The sequence below is a fragment of the Gymnodraco acuticeps genome, unplaced genomic scaffold (assembly GCF_902827175.1).
Source record: "Gymnodraco acuticeps unplaced genomic scaffold, fGymAcu1.1, whole genome shotgun sequence".
In the NCBI taxonomy this organism is placed as follows: domain Eukaryota; kingdom Metazoa; phylum Chordata; class Actinopteri; order Perciformes; family Bathydraconidae; genus Gymnodraco; species Gymnodraco acuticeps.
The window spans coordinates 23672-42285 of NW_022991949.1; the positions used below are offsets into that span (position 1 = coordinate 23672).

Sequence of the window (18614 nt, forward strand, 5' to 3'; positions counted from 1 at the left end):
CAAAAGTTCTTTACAATCATCATCAACTTCAACGACGATTCCGTAGGAGAAAGAAGGTACATATACGTCCTATTCGATGGCGTTAGAGCTAGCTGCTGTTAGCCTCTGCATGCGCCAAGCTCGAAATACCCAGCTTTGCAGCATAAATTACTATGGTATAACATTAAAACTGATGCCCCTGCCCCCGCCTCCGAAGTAAGCGTGACGTATGCGGTGCTTTCTTTCTAGGTCGACAACTTTTTGGTCCACCAACGGTGTTTCAGGGCCGGTTCGGAGCTGGAGCTTGAAAAGCACCGGGTTTTCCTGTTCACACCGCAGCGGAGCAGCCTCTTAGCTCCGGAATCCGATTCGTTTCAAGCACCAAAAAATTGTCCGGCTGGAGCAAATGCACCGCATACGTCATGCTTACGTCGAGGCGGGGGCAGGGGCGGGATCAACTCCTGAACAACAATAAAAAGCCAGCGTTTTATCCAGTTTGTACACAACAATGGAGAAACTTAACAATAGCAGTGGTCCACTGAAGAGACCAGCTACCTACTGGGAATCTGGTCTTCCGAAGAGGTACAGAGGAAGCTGGAGCACAATCGGCCATTGTTGTTGTCGGTGTCAGCTGTGAGGGGTTTCCGCGCGGTTTGGCTTTATGAAGCAGGCACGCAAATGGTTACGTCATGACGCAAACGATGATGCAGCACCAGATGGACTCTGGGCGGTGTGAAAACAGCCGGAGCTAAACCGAAGAACCGGTTCTGAACCTGAAAAGCTCTAGCACGGAGCTTGAACCGGAGTTGCGTTGGTGTGAATGAGGTATTAGCGGCTGCGGTGTGAACAGGAAAAACCGGTGCTTTTCAAGCTCCAGCTCCGAACCGGCCCTGAAACACCGTTGGTGTGAAAGGGGCATTAGACACATACAAGCTTTCAACCTTCACCAGTGGGGAAATTACTGATGTATTTTCTGTCATAGAACAAAACATTTCAGGAATCTAAAGTAAATTCAGATTGAACACAGTGAAAAAATGTAAATTATTGTGTCCGATTACTTATAGTGAAAACCACCCTTGAATGATGGGATGGTAGACTAAAAGCTTTAGGAATCCAAACTACAACGTATAATAAGTACCCTGTATCAAGGTTGATGCAAAACAAGTGAAATTGACCTTTTTTAGAGAGATTTAGCAACAAAAAAAACATTTCTGGGGTCATTTGGGTGGATTTGACCTATCTCTGGCCCCCCTCGCTCGATTTTGCTGATTGACATCTCTTTCTAACCGTCAGAGCCAATGGAATCAAGGGGAACTCCCACATACTCCTTATTTGGTAATGTGTGTGTGTGAGACTGCCGCATACCCAAGACCGGAAGCTGCAATAACTCTGGTGGCTACCATTAGCAGCTAACTTTTACTCTCCGATTTTTACATAAAAATTGAATTATGGATTATAAATAAAAAATATATATTCCACAGAAACATTATCAACCTATGGATTAACCGATTCAGCCACGTTTTTTCTCGTTTTAATGCCATTGAACACGTCTTTTAATCAGATTGACAGCTACGGTGAGACGATCTCCCGTAAAAGTTACGTAAAGGTACGTGTTGTGATGTCTGTGTTTGCTTCCCCTGTCGCGAGTTCGGATCACTCAGTGATGATATGTATACCTAAATAATCAGTGTAACCTCAGCTTTAATCGGATATCTTGTATGTGCAACTACGATAAGTAATAAGGGTATCTTTTATCTTGAGTTCTGTGCCAAAGTGCGTTAGCATTTTTTGCTCAGGGGTCATTTAGATGCTTCTTATGAGACTTGTGTTTTGTTTTGGTAAAAATGGTTTGTATAGTCAGTTAGCTGAGATTATTCCCGTTAATCTGGTATAACACAGTAATAGGTTCTTAAATATTAAGATCCCCTGAGACACAGTGTCGTGAAAAAAAAAGTACCCGCCGAGGGGGACCTTGGGGCTTAACAGGTTAAGAGTCTTTCCTGCACCGCTCTATTGTGCTAGGCATATATTACATTACATTCAATTTCATTTAGCTGTCTGATTTATTTTTACAACTCTGAGAAAACATACCTGAGCTCTGGAAGGGTTGGATGTATCTGTAAATTGTATTGACCAACTTGTACTCACAGACGTGCTCTGTGATGATGCCTCATGGGACTCCCAGGGGAATACAAGGAGAGACATGAATACAGCTTTCTCTCTGTCAGGGACGTGCACAGGTACGGGCTAATGTTGCCCGAGCAACATTAGCCCATTTTTTTCTTTGTTTATTACCATTTCATGTGATTCAGGCGAGAATACATTCTAGTAACTTAGAACGACACATCAGAGGATGCGCTGCGGGTACTTTCTAGCTGTGTTTCTAACTTAAATCTTTTTCAGACATTGCAGGACAAAGGCGCCAATTTGTCTCTCCCTGCTGTGAAGTCAAAGTGCCTTACAGTGGAGTTGATAATGATGATGGTGATGGCGATGGTGGTGTACCATCCTCTGACAGTGTTGATTTGACAGACACCTGAAATGCAAGGAAAAAGTGTGTTAGACATCATCTTCATCGGCCTCAACAACCAGCCCCCCCCCCCCCCCCCCTACCTCACAGACCACCACCACCACACCCCTTCCTTCTGCCTCCGCTCATCAGAAGCCAACCTCCTATTCATCCCCACTCGCATCAGCACCGGACCTGGGGGGGCAGAGCCTTCTCCGTCACTGTCCCTCGCTCTGGAACTCACTCCCACAACCCATCAGAGACTGCACTGACCTCACCACCTTCAAAAAACTTACAAAAACTCACCTCTTCAATCTGGCTTTTAATGTGTGATCGTGTTTGTATTGCTTGATTTTAATTTGACTTTAATTATACATTTATTTGTTGTTCTTTTCTTTTCACTCTCTCTGTAAAGCGACTTTGAGCATCTGTAAAAGCGCTAAACAAAATAAATCAATTAGTATTATTATCTTGGGGGGGGAAAGGCCATTGCCTTGAATACAAATAATACAATTAATTTCCTCCAGCAGAAAAATAAATGTCTTGCTTGATTGTTTAATGCAAAGGTTTTTTTTAAATAAAAGCTGTACAAGGTAAGATAAAGATAGGAGAGAGGAGTTTATCAAATATTTGTTATTGGTTGTGAGCATATTCTAATGGTTTTTTGATCATTTAAATATATACAGTTTTGTTTCATATGAGTGTTGAGAGCTGTATCCATAAATCTCTTAATTTTGCCCTCAAAGTGCACCAGATTGATGCATTTAACTTCAATTTAAAGAAAAAAAAAATCTTCTAGAGGATGTGAGGTCCACCAACAAATAAAACAGGTTCACATGGATAGGATACTAGATACATCTGCACACTCATCATATACACTACACATTTTTCTTGGACTTTTTAACACCATAGTCCCTAATATATTTGTAGAAAGGCAGGAAATGTAATAAAATCGAGAAAATGTTTAAGTCCCTCCCCTTCCGGTGGACCTCCATGGGACCTTATTCCGGAAAAATTATGTATTGAAGTCAATGGAGAGAGAAGATTATCTTTCGATCCCGTTTGAATTGTGCCACGAATTACACATAATGATGTTTGTCAATTTAAAAGATAATTTTGCAAGTCAAAAAAAATAAAATGTATAAGTAACATTTCAAACTGTGAAGTAACACATTTGTTTGTGTGAAACGCTCAATGAACTACATCTCTGGTCTCGCAGACTCTCACAACAACGGAGGACCCCTTGTTTTACGTCCCCCCCCACTTTTCAAACCAAAGTTACACCCTTGACTATTGACCATCGACTTACCTGTAATATTAGTTTTACAAATAATTATAAAATATAACTAAAATCAACATTTATTTACGTATGTATAAAATAAAATAAATAAATAATTGTTTTTATTTATCTCATATAATTTGATAATTATTATAAACTGTATGTAGTACCCTGTTCGTCCACCGGGTGGCAGTGTTGACCCCCCGGAAGCCATGAAGAAGAAGCAGTGATGACGCAGGTCCAACATGGCGCTGCAGGTGGAGTTGTGTTGCCTGGAAACTTTCCCCTCTCACCTCAGTCCTCTGGATGTTTTGATTTTCCAATCTCACCTGGACTCGATCTTCCAGAATGACAGCGACCCACCAACCGTCCTCTTCACCCCGCAGCCGCCTCAGGGCTCCTGTAAGCCGGGCATTTTACTGCGCCTCCACCCGACCACCGAGGAGGAGACTGCTGGTTCCCCCAGACCCGAGTTCAAGACCCTGGTCCGGCTCTTCACCAGCCGGCTCTTCCTGCAGCACCACGGGCTCCAGAGGGCCGGGAGCACCGGGACTATCCGGGCCATGGAGCCGGTTTCCCTGAACAGAGTGGTGCTGGGAGCCCGCAGCAGACAGACCCTCCTCTGGGCAGGAGGAGAGAGGTTTACCGAGGGGCTGCTGGAGCTCTGCAGCCCGGGACAGTGTCTGCTGGCCCGGCAGGGAGACCCGCTGCTGCTGCCCCCCATACACCTGGGGGAGGACCCGGGACAGGTGAGAGACCAGGGGCATTATAACTTTATTTATTCTTCATTTACAAGTCGGAATCTGAACTTCTTCAGCTCCATGTTTTTGAATTATATAAGTTTGACATTTTTGAGAAATGAGAAAAAATAATCCTTTAAAAGAAATTGCAACTTTTGATGAAAACTGAAAATAATCAAAAACGCTGTCATGTGAACATGACAAAAAAAGTGTGTTGATACAAATCAGACACCTGTTTTTTAAATAAAACATAGTTTAATAACTTTTAATACATGTGTCTTGTTCTTATTGCATTAATTAATTTAATTGTAAACATGCAGTTCATCCTGAAACCAGAACAGTTGTTTTAATGAAGTGTTTTGATTCCCCCCCCCCTCTTCCTAAGGTGATGGACCTGCTGGTGTTGGAGTGCAGTCCTGTCACTCAGGGACGGATCACGGCCGACACCTCTCTGGTTCTGACTGACTGCTGGGACCCCCCGGACCCCCCTGCCGCCCCCCCACCCTGCACACTTATGTAAATATATTTAACATGTTCATACAAATGCACAACTTTTTACTGTGATATCTTGTTTTATAGTTACTTTATAATAATAATAAACGTTATTTGTATAGCCCCTTTCATGCACAAAGCAGCCCAACGTGCTTTACAGAACAAGAAGAAAACATAACAACAATATTAAAATAAATACAGAAGAAGACAAAACATCTACAGTGATCCTAATGAAATTCCTAATTTATCACTTTATCACATTATTTTAATTTGTATTCTATTTTATCTTTATTGTTACCCTGTGTGAACCCTGTTTTTCATTCTGACACTTTTGCTTCTATTAACGCCTGAATTAACAGGTTAAATAAAGTTATATCTTATCTCATCAGACCACTCAGACTGTGCGTGTCGGACTTCGCTCATTACGCTGACGGCCTCGGAGGCGGTCTCTCTCTCCTGGACAACAGGAAGCTGCTGGGCTCGGGGTTTTCGGGCGTCCTGCAGGCGCTGGAGTGCAGGCTGGACGTCCGGGTGGTGGACACTCAGCGATGGCGGGGGGTCAAAGGTCAGCAGGGGGTCGCTGTGGATGTGGACAGCTGTGTGTTTGTGAGCAAACAGCTGCTCCTCAGGCTGGGGCTGTTCAACCAGGAGTGGGTGAAGCTGTCGAGGCCAGGCGGTTCCTGCAGAACAGCTGATGTGAGGGGGGGGGTCTGCAGACAGAGGCTGGTCTCTGTGCTGGTGCTGGATCCATCACTAAGTCCAGATCTGCAGAACCAGGAGGAAGTCGGTTTCATATCAGCAACTCTGTGGTTCAACATGACTGAAGGAGACGTGATCCCCGTGAGCAGCTGCACTCTGAGGATGAAGGTGATTCAACCAGGGATCAACAATTCATCTGAATTCTATCCAAAAAAGCAATATGGATAAATAGATAATAGAATTGGAGGATGACACCCTCTTTAATGGTCACACATACATGCACACAGTGACATTTGACCTCTGCATTTAACCCATCCTAGTACTAGGAGCAGTGGGCAGCTATTGTACAGCGCCCGGGTGCAATATTTGCTAAAGGCATATTATTTTAAAATGTATGTCAACAAGTGAAAATGTTAATTTCCCCAGAATTATTTCCACCAGAACGACAACAGAGTCCCCTTTTCTAGTCACTACTTTATCTCAGCCTCTCCCCCTTTAATAACATGTCGTGTCCTCTCAGAGGTGGAGACCCTCTCCTCCAGCGCCCGGCGGTCCGCACTCTCACAGCTTCTGTCGCTCAGCTTCTCCTGCGTTCTCCAGCGAGCTTCACGTCCAGCCCGTGATTTCCCCGCTCTACAACAGCCTCAGCTGCTGCGACACGGTGCTGTCTGAACACTTCAGCACGCCCAGGTCAGCCTGACAGCATTTAGATACTAAATCATAATTATTATTATACACTTCTCCTCTGAGTGTCCTCTCTCTCTGCAGGCTGGTTTCAGAGGGAGACATCCTGACCGTTCGTGCTGAAAACCATCCAGACCTGCTGGAGAACAACTCAGAGGGAATACACAGGTACGGATACATGATGTTCACCAGCACGCTGAAGACTACAGAGGACATGCATGTGATAATGTATAACATGTTGTTTTGTCTGCGTGTTCAGCTTGACATGAACAAGATTATTCTGTAGAGACACAAATGTTATTATCTTATGATAATGATGAAATATACATTCAGTTACGTATTTGTTGGTTAGGTTAATCTGAGTTAATGAAGTGATGTCTTAATAACTGCCTCGGACATTTATGACATTTGAATTTTACAATAAACAGTTCATTATTTAAATGCTCTTTTTTTTTTTTAACTGTTAACCTAAGTGCAACCTTTGACCTCCGGCAGGTGTCCGGTGCTGTACTTCAGAGTGCAGAAGGTGTGTCCGTCTGCAGAGAGAGAAGAAGAGGAGGGAGAAGCTCTCCTGGCTGACAGACAACACACCTCTCTCTACATGGTGACCTTTGACCCTTTGCCTCCTGTCAGTGTGTGTGGCTGCAGTTCAATAGTCTCGTTCGCTTAGTCAAGTTTCTGACTCAGCGAAATAACCTGCAAAAACCTTAGTGGCATTTTAAGAGCTGGTTTAATTATCTCTAAATGTTAAGGACGTGTTTCAAAGCTTCCGTCACTCATAGGATACACTGCAGCATCCTAACAAAGAAGAGGAGATAATCCTGTATTCATGCGTCAGCAACATTTGAAGCAACTCAACATTTGGCCATTAAAAGCATCCATTGTTGCAGATCACTCGTTTTAGATACTCAAAGTTCTTTTGACAGTACAGGCCCTTACTTTAATTGTTAATGAAAGTTGGTTGTGTTTGTTTAGCCTACTAATGTTCAATGCGTTCTCAATAAAGTTGCTAAACATCCCTTCAAAGTCGTGTAAGAACAGTGGGATTCTGTAACCCTTTGTTAAGTTTTTCCAAGTCCTCATGAATTATTATTCAGATATTTCTTTACCCTCGTGACGTTTTCTGTTTCCTTTTTTAGGAAAAAAAAAACAATTGGGAGAAGATTCAGGAAGATTGTTTTGATTATGCTAATGCTGTGTGTGTGTGTGTGTGTGTGTGTGTGTGTGTGTGTGTGTGTCCTCAGCAAGCGTCCACCAGCAGCGCGGTCCCCCCCCTCTCATTGGAGGGCTCCTCTCTGTGGAGCAGCCTCTCTCCTCCGGGCCTCCTCAGGACGGTGGAGCTCCTCAGCAGCATCGTCCTCCCTCACCTGCACCACAGGTAACTGTCCGTCTGCAGCTCTGACAGGAAGTGTGATAGAGAGAGGCATGATGGGACATGTAGTCATGTGATGATACTGTTCTGTGTGGTTGTAGCAGCTCTCTGCCCGGCTGCACCGTCCTCCTTCACGGCCCGTCAGGAAGTGGGAAGATGACAGCAGTCAGCGCAGCGAGTCGGAGACTGAACCTCCACCTGCTGAAGGTAAGACAGCCTTCTTCATCTTTTTTATTCTTCCTCCTATTAATCCGATTACTGCAACATTTCCAGTCTTTTATTTTTTCTAAGAACTGTTACTGTCTTGCACAGTTTCAAAAGTGCAAGTACTCATTGGGCAAAATGTCAAGTTTGTGTATAATATTTGTTTTTATCCGTTACAATTACACAGAAGAGCTATTTGATATTTAATTTGGTATATTTTGCCTAAATATATTGATATCTTCTAATTCTTTTTTAAACATTGAGTTGTAAATGATTATTAAATATATATAAAAGTATTACATGTATCAAATTAGCTACTCATAAACATATGTTTTCACATTAAGAAAACAGCTGGATAAATGCAGCTTTTTACCTTAACATTTCCCTCACTGTGTGTGACCGTTGTTATGGTTACACTTCCTGTTGCCCTGTGTGCAGGTGGACTGTGTGAGTGTGTGTGTGACTGTTGTTATGGTTACACTTCCTGTTGTCCTATGTGCAGGTGGACTGTGTGTGTGTGTGACTGTTGTTACACGTTGTTATGGTTACACTTCCTGTTGTGCAGGTGGACTGTGTGAGTGTGTGTGCTGACACCCCAGCAGCCTCGGAGGTGAAGCTCAGCTCGGTGTTTCAGCGTGCTGAAGCCCTGCAGCCCTGCGTCCTGCTGCTCAGGAACCTGCAGGTCCTGCTCCGCCCTCGAGGGGGCGCCGAGGAGGACGGCAGGGTGCAGGCTGCGCTGAGCCAGCTGCTCCACAGCGCCCCCACCAGGTCACTGCCTTTAACACTTTAATGCTGTAACACTGATCTAGCTGCAGGTGGAGGACGTAGAAACGTTAAATATGACGTCATATCAGAAATGTGGGCTGGCTTTACACCCACGGCCCAATCAGAAACGTTGCAATCAGAAACAATGTCCGACGTGTTTAGGACGCTATATGGTCTTTGTTTACATTAGCAAGCATCGCTAACACTTAGAGCTAACCTGTACTGGAGGGAGCACATGTAATATAAAAAAAATAATAGTATAATAGGAGACCTTTTACACATTCCTAACAGATGGCATGTACAACAAATGGTCAGAAGTATTTGGATCTGTAGTATCTGTGGTAACATGTTCTTGTTCATTGCTGTTTTGTTTGTAGTTTTATTTTTGTTGCTTAATGGAAAAAATAGTGGGTCGACAGCAAAAACCAGAGCAGTGGAGTCTGTTTTAACAGACCATTATCTTAGTGGAGGCTGTTTTAACAGAGCATTATATTAGTAGAGGCTGTTTTAACAGAGCATTATATTAGTGGAGGCTGTTTTAACAGAGCATTATATTAGTGGAGGCTGTTTTAACAGACCATTATCTTAGTGGAGGCTGTTTTAACAGAGCATTATATTAGTGGAGGCTGTTTTAACAGACCATTAATGAACATGATGGCAGCATGTCATGTGACAAGAGGAGGGAATCTTAGTGGAGGGTGTCAACATAATTTCTTCCAACAACAGATGACAAACAACATATATTAAATATATTCAAGCATTTAGATGTTTCCTCTTTTCACAGCAGTAGAGTTTTTTAATACTTCAGTTTTAGTAAGAACAAGCAGGAGCATTCAATGGCATTCATATCTACGGTAAATGCTATTTTATTATGATTTATTTTAACTCTCACGCATTGAACATTTCATTCATTCTTCTTCAGCAGTATTGTTAGGACTTTGAACTCGTAGAATGACCTTATTTTACAGAGTGGTTTCAGCATTAAAATGATTCAGCAAAGTGTTACTTCTCATATGTTAGGAACCGTGTCTATGTCCACTGAGTCCAGGACGGGCTAACGCTAGATTAGCGATGGTAAATGTGGGGCTGGTCTGTGGTTCTGATCAGAGGCTGGTTTGCAGGATTAGAGATGCATTGGTAAACCTCTTAATTGTGACATAGCAACCGTCTGCTTTGCAATTGTCTGGATTAGCTGTGTGTGTGCTAATGTTTGGGGCAAGAGCCTAAGAAAACATATTTGCAGTCTGGCACCGTCATCATTTTGTTATGTAGAGCAAAGTACTGATGAACTGAAGTCTTCTGGAGGACAAAAGGACACATACAAGTTAGAAGTAAAAGAATAAAGGATAAATGTTAGTTTTTAGTTGGAGGATCCTGTCTTGAATCCAGAGCCGACTTGGTCTTGTTGTCCCACGGAGGTTGACTTGAAGTCCCTCAGACAAACATCTTCTTAGTCTTTTTTAAAGGTCCCCTATTATGCAAAATCCACTTCTTCATGTCTCTTCTACATCAACATGTGTCCCCTCTTCTTCATGTCTTTTCTACATCAACATGTGTCCCCTCTTCTTCATGTCTTTTCTACATCAACATGTGTCCCCTCTTCTTCATGTCTCTTCTACATCAACATGTGTCCCCTCTTCTTCATGTCTCTTCTACATCAACATGTGTCCCCTCTTCTTCATGTCTCTTCTACATCAACATGTGTCCCCCTCTTCTTCATGTCTCTTCTACATCAACATGTGTCCCCTCTTCTTCATGTCTCTTCCACATCAACATGTGTCCCCTCTTCTTCATGTCTCTTCCACATCAACATGTGTCCCCTCTTCTTCATGTCTCTTCTACATCAACATGTGTCCCCTCTTCTTCATGTCTCTTCTACATCAACATGTGTCCCCTCTTCTTCACGTCTCTTCTTCATCAACATGTGTCCCCTCTTCTTCATGTCTCTTCTACATCAACATGTGTCCCCTCTTCTTCATGTCTCTTCTACATCAACATGTGTCCCCTCTTCTTCATGTCTCTTCTACATCAACATGTGTCCCCTCTTCTTCATGTCTCTTCTACATCAACATGTGTCCCCTCTTCTCCATGTCTCTTCTACATCAACATGTGTCCCCTCTTCTTCATGTCTCTTCTGCATCAACATGTGTCCCTCTTCTTCATGTCTCTTCTACATCAACATGTGTCCCCTCTTCTTCATGTCTCTTCGACATCAACATGTGTCCCCTCTTCTTCATGTCTCTTCTGCATCAACATGTGTCCCCTCTTCTTCATGTCTCTTCTACATCAACATGTGTGCCCTCTTCTTCATGTCTCTTCTACATCAACATGTGTCCCCTCTTCTTCATGTCTCTCTACATCAACATGTGTCCCTCTTCTTCATGTCTCTTCTACATCAACTGTGTCCCCTCTTCTTCATGTCTCTTCTACATCAACATGTGTCCCCTCTTCTCCATGTCTCTTCTACATCAACATGTGTCCCCTCTTCTTCATCAACATGTGTCCCCTCTTCTTCATGTCTCTTCTACATCAACATGTGTCCCCTCTTCTTCATGTCTCTTCTACATCAACATGTGTCCCCTCTTCTTCATGTCTCTTCTGCATCAACATGTGTCCCCTCTTCTTCATGTCTCTTCTGCATCAACATGTGTCCCCTCTTCTTCATGTCTCTTCTACATCAACATGTGTCCCCTCTTCTTCATGTCTCTTCTACATCAACATGTGTCCCCCTCTTCTTCATGTCTCTTCTACATCAACATGTGTCCCCTCTTCTTCATGTCTCTTCTACATCAACATGTGTCCCCTCTTCTTCATGTCTCTTCTACATCAACATGTGTCCCCTCTTCTTCATGTCTCTTCTACATCAACATGTGTCCCCTCTTCTTCATGTCTCTTCTACATCAACATGTGTCCCCTCTTCTTCATGTCTCTTCTACTTCAACATGTGTCCCCTCTGTGGAAAGAGACTCTGAAAGTTTCAGGAAGAAAGATTCTCTCTCTTTTTGTCCTGATCCATTTCTATAAAAACCTGTCAAATGAATGCAGTGGATGAGTTCTAGTATTTCTCTGAGGTCTTGATGAACCCTGTGTGATGGTGCTGGTCTCTGTGTTTCAGCGTGGTGGTGGTGGCAACTGTCTGCAGGCCTCGGGAGGTGTCTGCAGGGGTCATATCAGCGTTCGTCCACCAGGTGGCGCTGGAGAGTCCCTCTGAGGAGCAGCGGCGCTCCATGCTGCTCAGCCTGAGCCGAGGCCTTCCTCTGGGGAGAGACGTCGACCTGGAGAGGCTCTCCAAAGTCACCGCGGTGCGTTCAGTCAGGAGCAACAGCTCAGATACTTTCAGAAAACTACACGTCTGGAACAAAAAGTTTTATCAGCTATCTGACAAATATGTTTAACACTTAATTCAGTGGATGATTCCCAATAGTTTTGCTTATGTCACCTTAATCACTAGTGTTGGAAAACATACATCACAGTTCCTCCACTTGTGCTATTAAATAATAATAATTATACATTGGATTTTTATAGCGCTTTATTTAATAGTTAGATTACTTTATTTATTTTTAATTCTACTATTTGCAAGTCTTTGCTACTTGTGTACTCAGTTATGAGAAACTGCAGTTCAATGGAGTCAAACATTTTAACTAAAATAATTATCCATAAAAAATTCCCAGTTAAAAACTCACTCATTAAAATGATTCCTTTTTTGTATTAATATTTAGAATGTCACATATGCATACATACTGAGTTCTGTCAGAGTTCAGTATTGTTTGAGTAATATATGCATATTCAAAGTGCTTCAAATAGGATGAGCATCAGTGTGGTACTTCAACAGGGATGGCTGTTCCGTGGATTCAAACCTGAAGTGAGAAAAACATGCTACAGTATATATGATTTCGCCTCCAGTTTAGTCCAACTCAACTGGATTTGCAACTCTGATATGCTCCCAACATGTAATGACTTCTTCTTGGCCCATGCTGCATCCTTACACCCCAAAGTTCCATGAAATCAAACCAGTACTTTTTCTGTTATCCGGCTGACAAAAAACAAACAAAACGAGCCATATCACCAGAGGGGCTGTCTGCAGAGAGGATTCTGATGTAGTCTTAATGTGAAACCCTGGGTGTTTCTCAATGTCGAGGACGCTTGCTTGGTAGCACATGTCTTCCGAGTCACTTCCTTCAGAAGCGAGGCAAGAATCCTTAATAGCCTCTGAAAATGAAGAATGGTGGAACAGGCTTACGGGTGTGCGTCATATGCGAGGCCCCGCCTTCAATGGAGCGCGATTTCTGCCAAAGATTTGGTAAATGGTCCGTGCGCAAAGCATTGTGGGGATTTTAAGACCGCGGAGGATACACATGTGCAGCCTCGAAATTTCCCGCTACGAAATACGCCGGTCTCGGTAGAATTCCAAGTATGCTGGACATTGGAACAGTCCTTCGGTGGGACTCGATGACGTAGCATGCTTGAAATAGTGGCTCTGGAGCAGCCTTCCTCGACATTGAGAAACACCCCCTGGCCGTTTCTCAATCGCGAGGATGCTGGCTTGGTAGTCGCGTACTTCCAAGTCACTTCCTTCAGAAACGAAGCAAGTATGCTTCCAAGCCACGGCTTCGGAAAACGAAGAAGAATGGAACAGGCTAACAAGTGTGCCACTCTCTCTAACGGTTTCAACATAAACTGTACCGAAAATAAATACCTCACGATGTCTATCTAATTATGAACTTGCTTTACTTTCACGGAACACATTTTTGGTGATAACAAACAATGTAACAAAGTAACATATTTACCAACACATGTTCTACGCCACTATACTTACATTTAAAGTGTGCTGCGTCGGTTCATCCATTCTCCGCAAGGGTTTTTGAAATTGGTCCGTGCGCAAAGCATTGTGGGGATTTTAAGGACGCGAAGTCTACCCATGTGCAGCCTCGAAATTTCCCCCAAACCAAGGACGCGGCCTCGGTGGAATTACAAGTATGCTGGAGATTGGAACAGTCCTTCGGGTTACTCGATGACGTAGCATCCTTGAAATATTGGCTTGGAAGCCAGAATCCTCAAGATTGAGAAACGGCCCCTGACTGTGAATGTGTCCTTCATTAATGATTCCTCTTCCTCTTCCTCTTCCTCTTCCTCCTCCTCTTCCACGTCCTCCTCCTCCTCTTCCTCTTCCTCCTCCTCTTCCACGTCCTCCTCCTCTTCCTCTTCCTCCTCCTCCTCCTCTTCCTCCTCCTCCTCCTCCTCCTCCTCAGGGGTTTGTGTTGGGGGATCTGAACGCTCTGCTGGTTGAGGCGGGGCGCGCGGCCTGCAGGAGGCTCCTTCAGACCTGGTGAGACTGAAGATGAAGAGTTGTTGATAAAGCTGTAGGGATAAAACTAAATGTTGTTAAACTCTCACTTTCATCACATCACTTCCAGCTTGGGTCTGCAGATGGAAAACAAAAGCGTATAGCTAAATCTGGCATAAAGGGTGTCCTCTCTTTGGGAGAAGATCTTTCTTACGCCTTGTCTTGTTTTCTTAGTTTAATATATTTAGCAGGGCGTCCTTATCATGCAAAGTGTTCAGTTCAGTTTGTGCAAAGATGTAATGCTTAATTAACCCATTATTGTTTCAAGTTTCCATGCTTTATTGTCATTAGCACATTAGCACATTAGCTACAGTGTGGCTATGGCAAGGAGAAACGTAGGTCACAGGATCCTCCAACAGTTATGTAGGGCATAGAACAGATAAAATAGTGCAAGAGAATGTTTGGAGATGTGCAAGTAAATACAAATAAAACGTGTGTGTGTGTGTGTGTATATAGTCGGGGCAGACAGGAGGAGGATCTGTGCTCCAGTGGAGTCACCATCCTGAACCAGGACTTCTCCTCGGCCCTGGAGACCCTACAGGAGGCCCAGTCCACGGCCATCGGAGCCCCCAAGGTGACACAACAAGCCTTTAAATGTGTGACGGAAGCTTCTGAAGCAATGGAGACGGGACTCAGAGAGACACGGGGAGAGCAGGAGCTTTGATGGCAAACACTGATGGTTTATTTGGAGCTTCGGCCGGAGGGTTAGGGTTAGATCTCTACCCCAGACCCATGTGTTTAGCTAGTTCTGAGAAGAATCAACATTGTGCACAACAAGATAGAACAGGCAAAGCACTCTAACCTCTATCAGCTGACGCCAACAGATAGGAACAGGGAGTCCACACACTGAGAGCCCAGCAGCCAAGGTGACAGGCCTGAGCTCAGTGAGGGCCGTGCAGACTGATGTCAAAGAACTGGGTCAAAGTTATGGGTTCCCCAACATTATGTAATCACCTCTAAATGCGCTGCTGTTGTGTGACAGATCCCAGATGTGCGCTGGGAGGACATTGGAGGTCTTCATCAGGTGAAGAAGGAGATCCTGGACACGGTGCAGCTCCCTCTGCAGCGCCCGGAGCTCCTGTCTCTGGGTTCTGAACCGGACCGGGGTCCTGCTCTACGGACCCCCAGGGACCGGGAAAACCCTGCTGGCCAAAGCCGTGGCCACTGAGTGCTCCATGACCTTCCTCAGGTAGGACAACACTCCGGGGTTTGAACATTTTTCTACCACCATTTCTTTGAATCAGAATTCATTTCAAGGAGTTGTTTTTGTAAAGCACTTTGATGCCTCATTTTGAAATGTGCTATATAAATCAATTCTCCTAGCCTATATTTAGTAAATGTTGGTTAGAGAGAGGGTTAAAGTGCTCTGCTAACATTTGTAGTGTGTGTGTTTCAGTGTGAAAGGCCCAGAGCTCATCAACATGTACGTGGGTCAGAGTGAAGAGAACATCAGAGAAGGTCTGTTTTATTTAGAGGGTCATTCTGGTGTTTGTCAGCTTGATGAATGTGTGAGACGAATGAACGTGTGTGTGTTCAGTGTTTCCTCAGGGCCCGCTCAGCAGCGCCCTGTGTGATCTTCTTCGATGAGCTGGACTCTCTGGCTCCCAGCAGGGGGCGCAGCGGGGACTCTGGGGGGGTGATGGACAGGTGAGGGTTTACCTGAGCGGATTACAAAGCAAGCTACAACAAAGCACCAGTCAGAGATAACGGGAACCAGAAATGGTATCTTTGTCAACCAAGGTTCTCTTCATCAGTGTCTGTGTGCGTCCACATCGAACGATCTGTTACATTTGACTTCTACGGCACAAAAAGGATTGTCCGTGTGCCGCGTGCTTGCCTTTTTAAGAATATGAAAGTGTGTTGCTGCAAATATGATAAGTGCGTTTGACTCTCTCGTCCAGAGTGGTGTCTCAGCTGCTGGCCGAGCTCGACGCCCTGCAGTCGTCCGTCGGGGTTTTTGTCATCGGAGCCACAAACCGTCCGGATCTTCTCGACCAATCGCTGCTGAGGCCCGGCAGGTCAGAGGTCACACACACGCAGAAAACTTCAATCCTTGCAGAATATTTATTGTGATCTCAGGAAGCTTTAGTCTCTCTTGAAGTTAAAGTACCGTAAAACCTTGGAATAAACGTGTTGCTTCCCACATTAAGGATATAACGATCCCATTGAACCCAGGCATATTCAATCCTTTTGACTTCCTCTAGTTCCAAACACATGTGTCTGTTTGTTCTTCAGGTTTGATAAACTGGTTTATGTTGGAATCAACGAGGACCGAGGATCCCAGCTGCAGGTTCTCCAGGCCATCCTCAGAAAGTAAGAACTGCTTGTTTCTTTCTAAGATGTTCTCCAAACTTTTAAGGACTTCAAGGACCTGTGGCTGCCATTCACCAAGAAATGATCAAATATATACACGGTCATAAATGCATTATGTGTGCAGGTGAATATATTAGAAAACGGAGAATACAAATTCAGTATAAAATACAAAACTTCCATTCCTTTGATTTATTCCTTTATTTACAAAAAAAAGTGGAAAAAATCTCCCTCAATGCGCAAGAACATTATATATTTAAAAAATATAATCCATTTAAGAACGCCAACATTTTGTAAATGATATCATATTCTATTCTATTTACGTGTATATAGACTTCTTGCACTAGACTTCATTTTGTATTTTATATATGTTGCATCGTTGGAGGAGCTCATAAGATTTCCATTGCCATTTGTACTCTGTAGTTTATGTGCCATGACATTAAGACCTTTGAATCTTGAATCAACTCTGTGGATGTTTTGGAAGATTTTGTGTTCCACATAAATGAATGAATGTTGTGTTCAGGTTCCAGGTGGACTCTGCGGTGGACCTGCAGCAGGTGGTGGATCGCTGCCCGGATCACATGACCGGCGCCGACCTGTACGCTCTGTGTTCAGACGCCATGACGGCCGCCATCAAGAGGAAGATCTCGCTCATCGATGAGGGTGAGAAAATCAGAATACCTTTATTGGTCCCACAGAGGGGAACTTTGCGTTTGCTACAGCTAGAAAAGACAGCATGGAGAAACCAGCTCGAGTGCGCTAGAATTTGAAAATACACAACCGGAAAGAATCTGCCCCTTCCTTCAGACTTCCTTACAGAGCCCCTCCTCCAACACACACGAACGCGCACATGACCAATGAGGGCACGAGATAAGTTTGTGCCCAGATGGAAGGCTGACAGGCAGGTAGGCCATCCAGTTACTTTAGCCGGGCCGGCTCAGATGATTGGTCGTGCTTTTTACAGCGCTACGGCTTCCACAGATGAAGTTTTTGTACGTATTTATTGTCAAAGCATTTAATATATTCATTGCTATCGGGGTGTTAAGAGCATTCCATGGAATATAACAAAAAGTGTTTCTGAAGTGAATTACCTACCCCACCTTTAAGTAGCATGTATTACAAAATTATAAAGATACAAAATTTAAAATATTTTCTGTTATGTGTAATTAAGTAGATAATTTCTTTATATATAATTTAGAATTAGTAATATTTTTGTATGTCAATTTGACACTGCTTAATTTTGTATTCTTTCTCTGGAAGTTTTTCCTCGTACGTTGTGAGGGTCTAAGGACAGAGGGTCTAAGGACTGAGGGTCTAAGGACAGAGGGTCTAAGGACAGAGGGTCTAAGGACAGAGGGTCTAAGGACAGAGGGTGTCGTTTTTCTCATACTGATATTCTGAACAATCTGTGCTGTTGTATTTGCTGTAAAGTGTCTCTATAGGCTATTTTTATTATATGTACAGCACTTTGGCTCGACCAAAAATCGTTTATAAATGTGCTATATAAATAAAACTTGATTTGATATCATAATTCTCATGTTAAATTTCATTATAATTTTTTTATTATTGTTTTACACATTTGAAATAAATCAAATCAAAAAGAAAAATTACACAATTTACAAAATACACTGAACTAAAAACCCACGTCCAACAGGAAGTGGACTTAAACATTTTCTAAGCATCAGTCCTGTGTGTGGTTGTCATAAAGCACCACAGTTTGTCTTAGCTTGTAATGTCCCTGTCTCTCCTGTCTCTCAGGTCTGGACTCGGAGGAATCTCCTGTCCTCGTCACCGTTGAGGATTTCTCTTCAGCGTTGGAAAACTTCAAGCCGTCAGTTTCCGAGGAGGAGCTTCTGAGATACAGAAACATCCAACAGAAACTCACTGCAAAGTAGAAGCTGATGCACTCTCCTAAAAACACAAGGACTCTGACAATGGTTTAATTTAAAAGGCCATCATGTATGAAGAAAATGTTATTTGTAATATACTGTAAATGAAGTTAATTTATTTAATTATGAAATGTAATTAATAAATAGAGAAGTACATTTTGATGACACAGATGCATTGTTTTTTTCCTCATGAAAGCACAGTCACTACATCATCTGCTACGAGTCAGATCAGCCAATCAGGCGGAGGATTTCTCTACGAACAAAAGTCTAACATGATTCTGTGGATTTTGACAAAAAACATGTATTTTATTAACAATAACTGACTACTATTCTAACATACCAGCCCTG

General features: G+C 43.4%; 1 protein-coding gene across 1 annotated transcript; it reads left to right on the top strand.

Annotated features, from left to right (window-relative positions):
• Positions 1 to 3977: 3977 nt before the first annotated feature.
• pex6 (peroxisomal biogenesis factor 6) lies at positions 3978 to 18435 on the top strand. The gene is given in 20 exon segments (XM_034200613.1): positions 3978 to 4516; positions 4893 to 5023; positions 5389 to 5866; positions 6219 to 6388; positions 6467 to 6550; positions 6878 to 6986; positions 7627 to 7760; positions 7856 to 7961; positions 8524 to 8726; positions 11839 to 12025; positions 13973 to 14049; positions 14524 to 14641; positions 15050 to 15157; positions 15159 to 15256; positions 15464 to 15522; positions 15603 to 15714; positions 15969 to 16085; positions 16303 to 16380; positions 16901 to 17040; positions 18136 to 18435. Coding segments are annotated over 20 exon segments (3150 nt in total). The 5' UTR covers positions 3978 to 4012; the 3' UTR covers positions 18273 to 18435.
• The last annotated feature ends 179 nt before the right edge of the window (positions 18436 to 18614 follow it).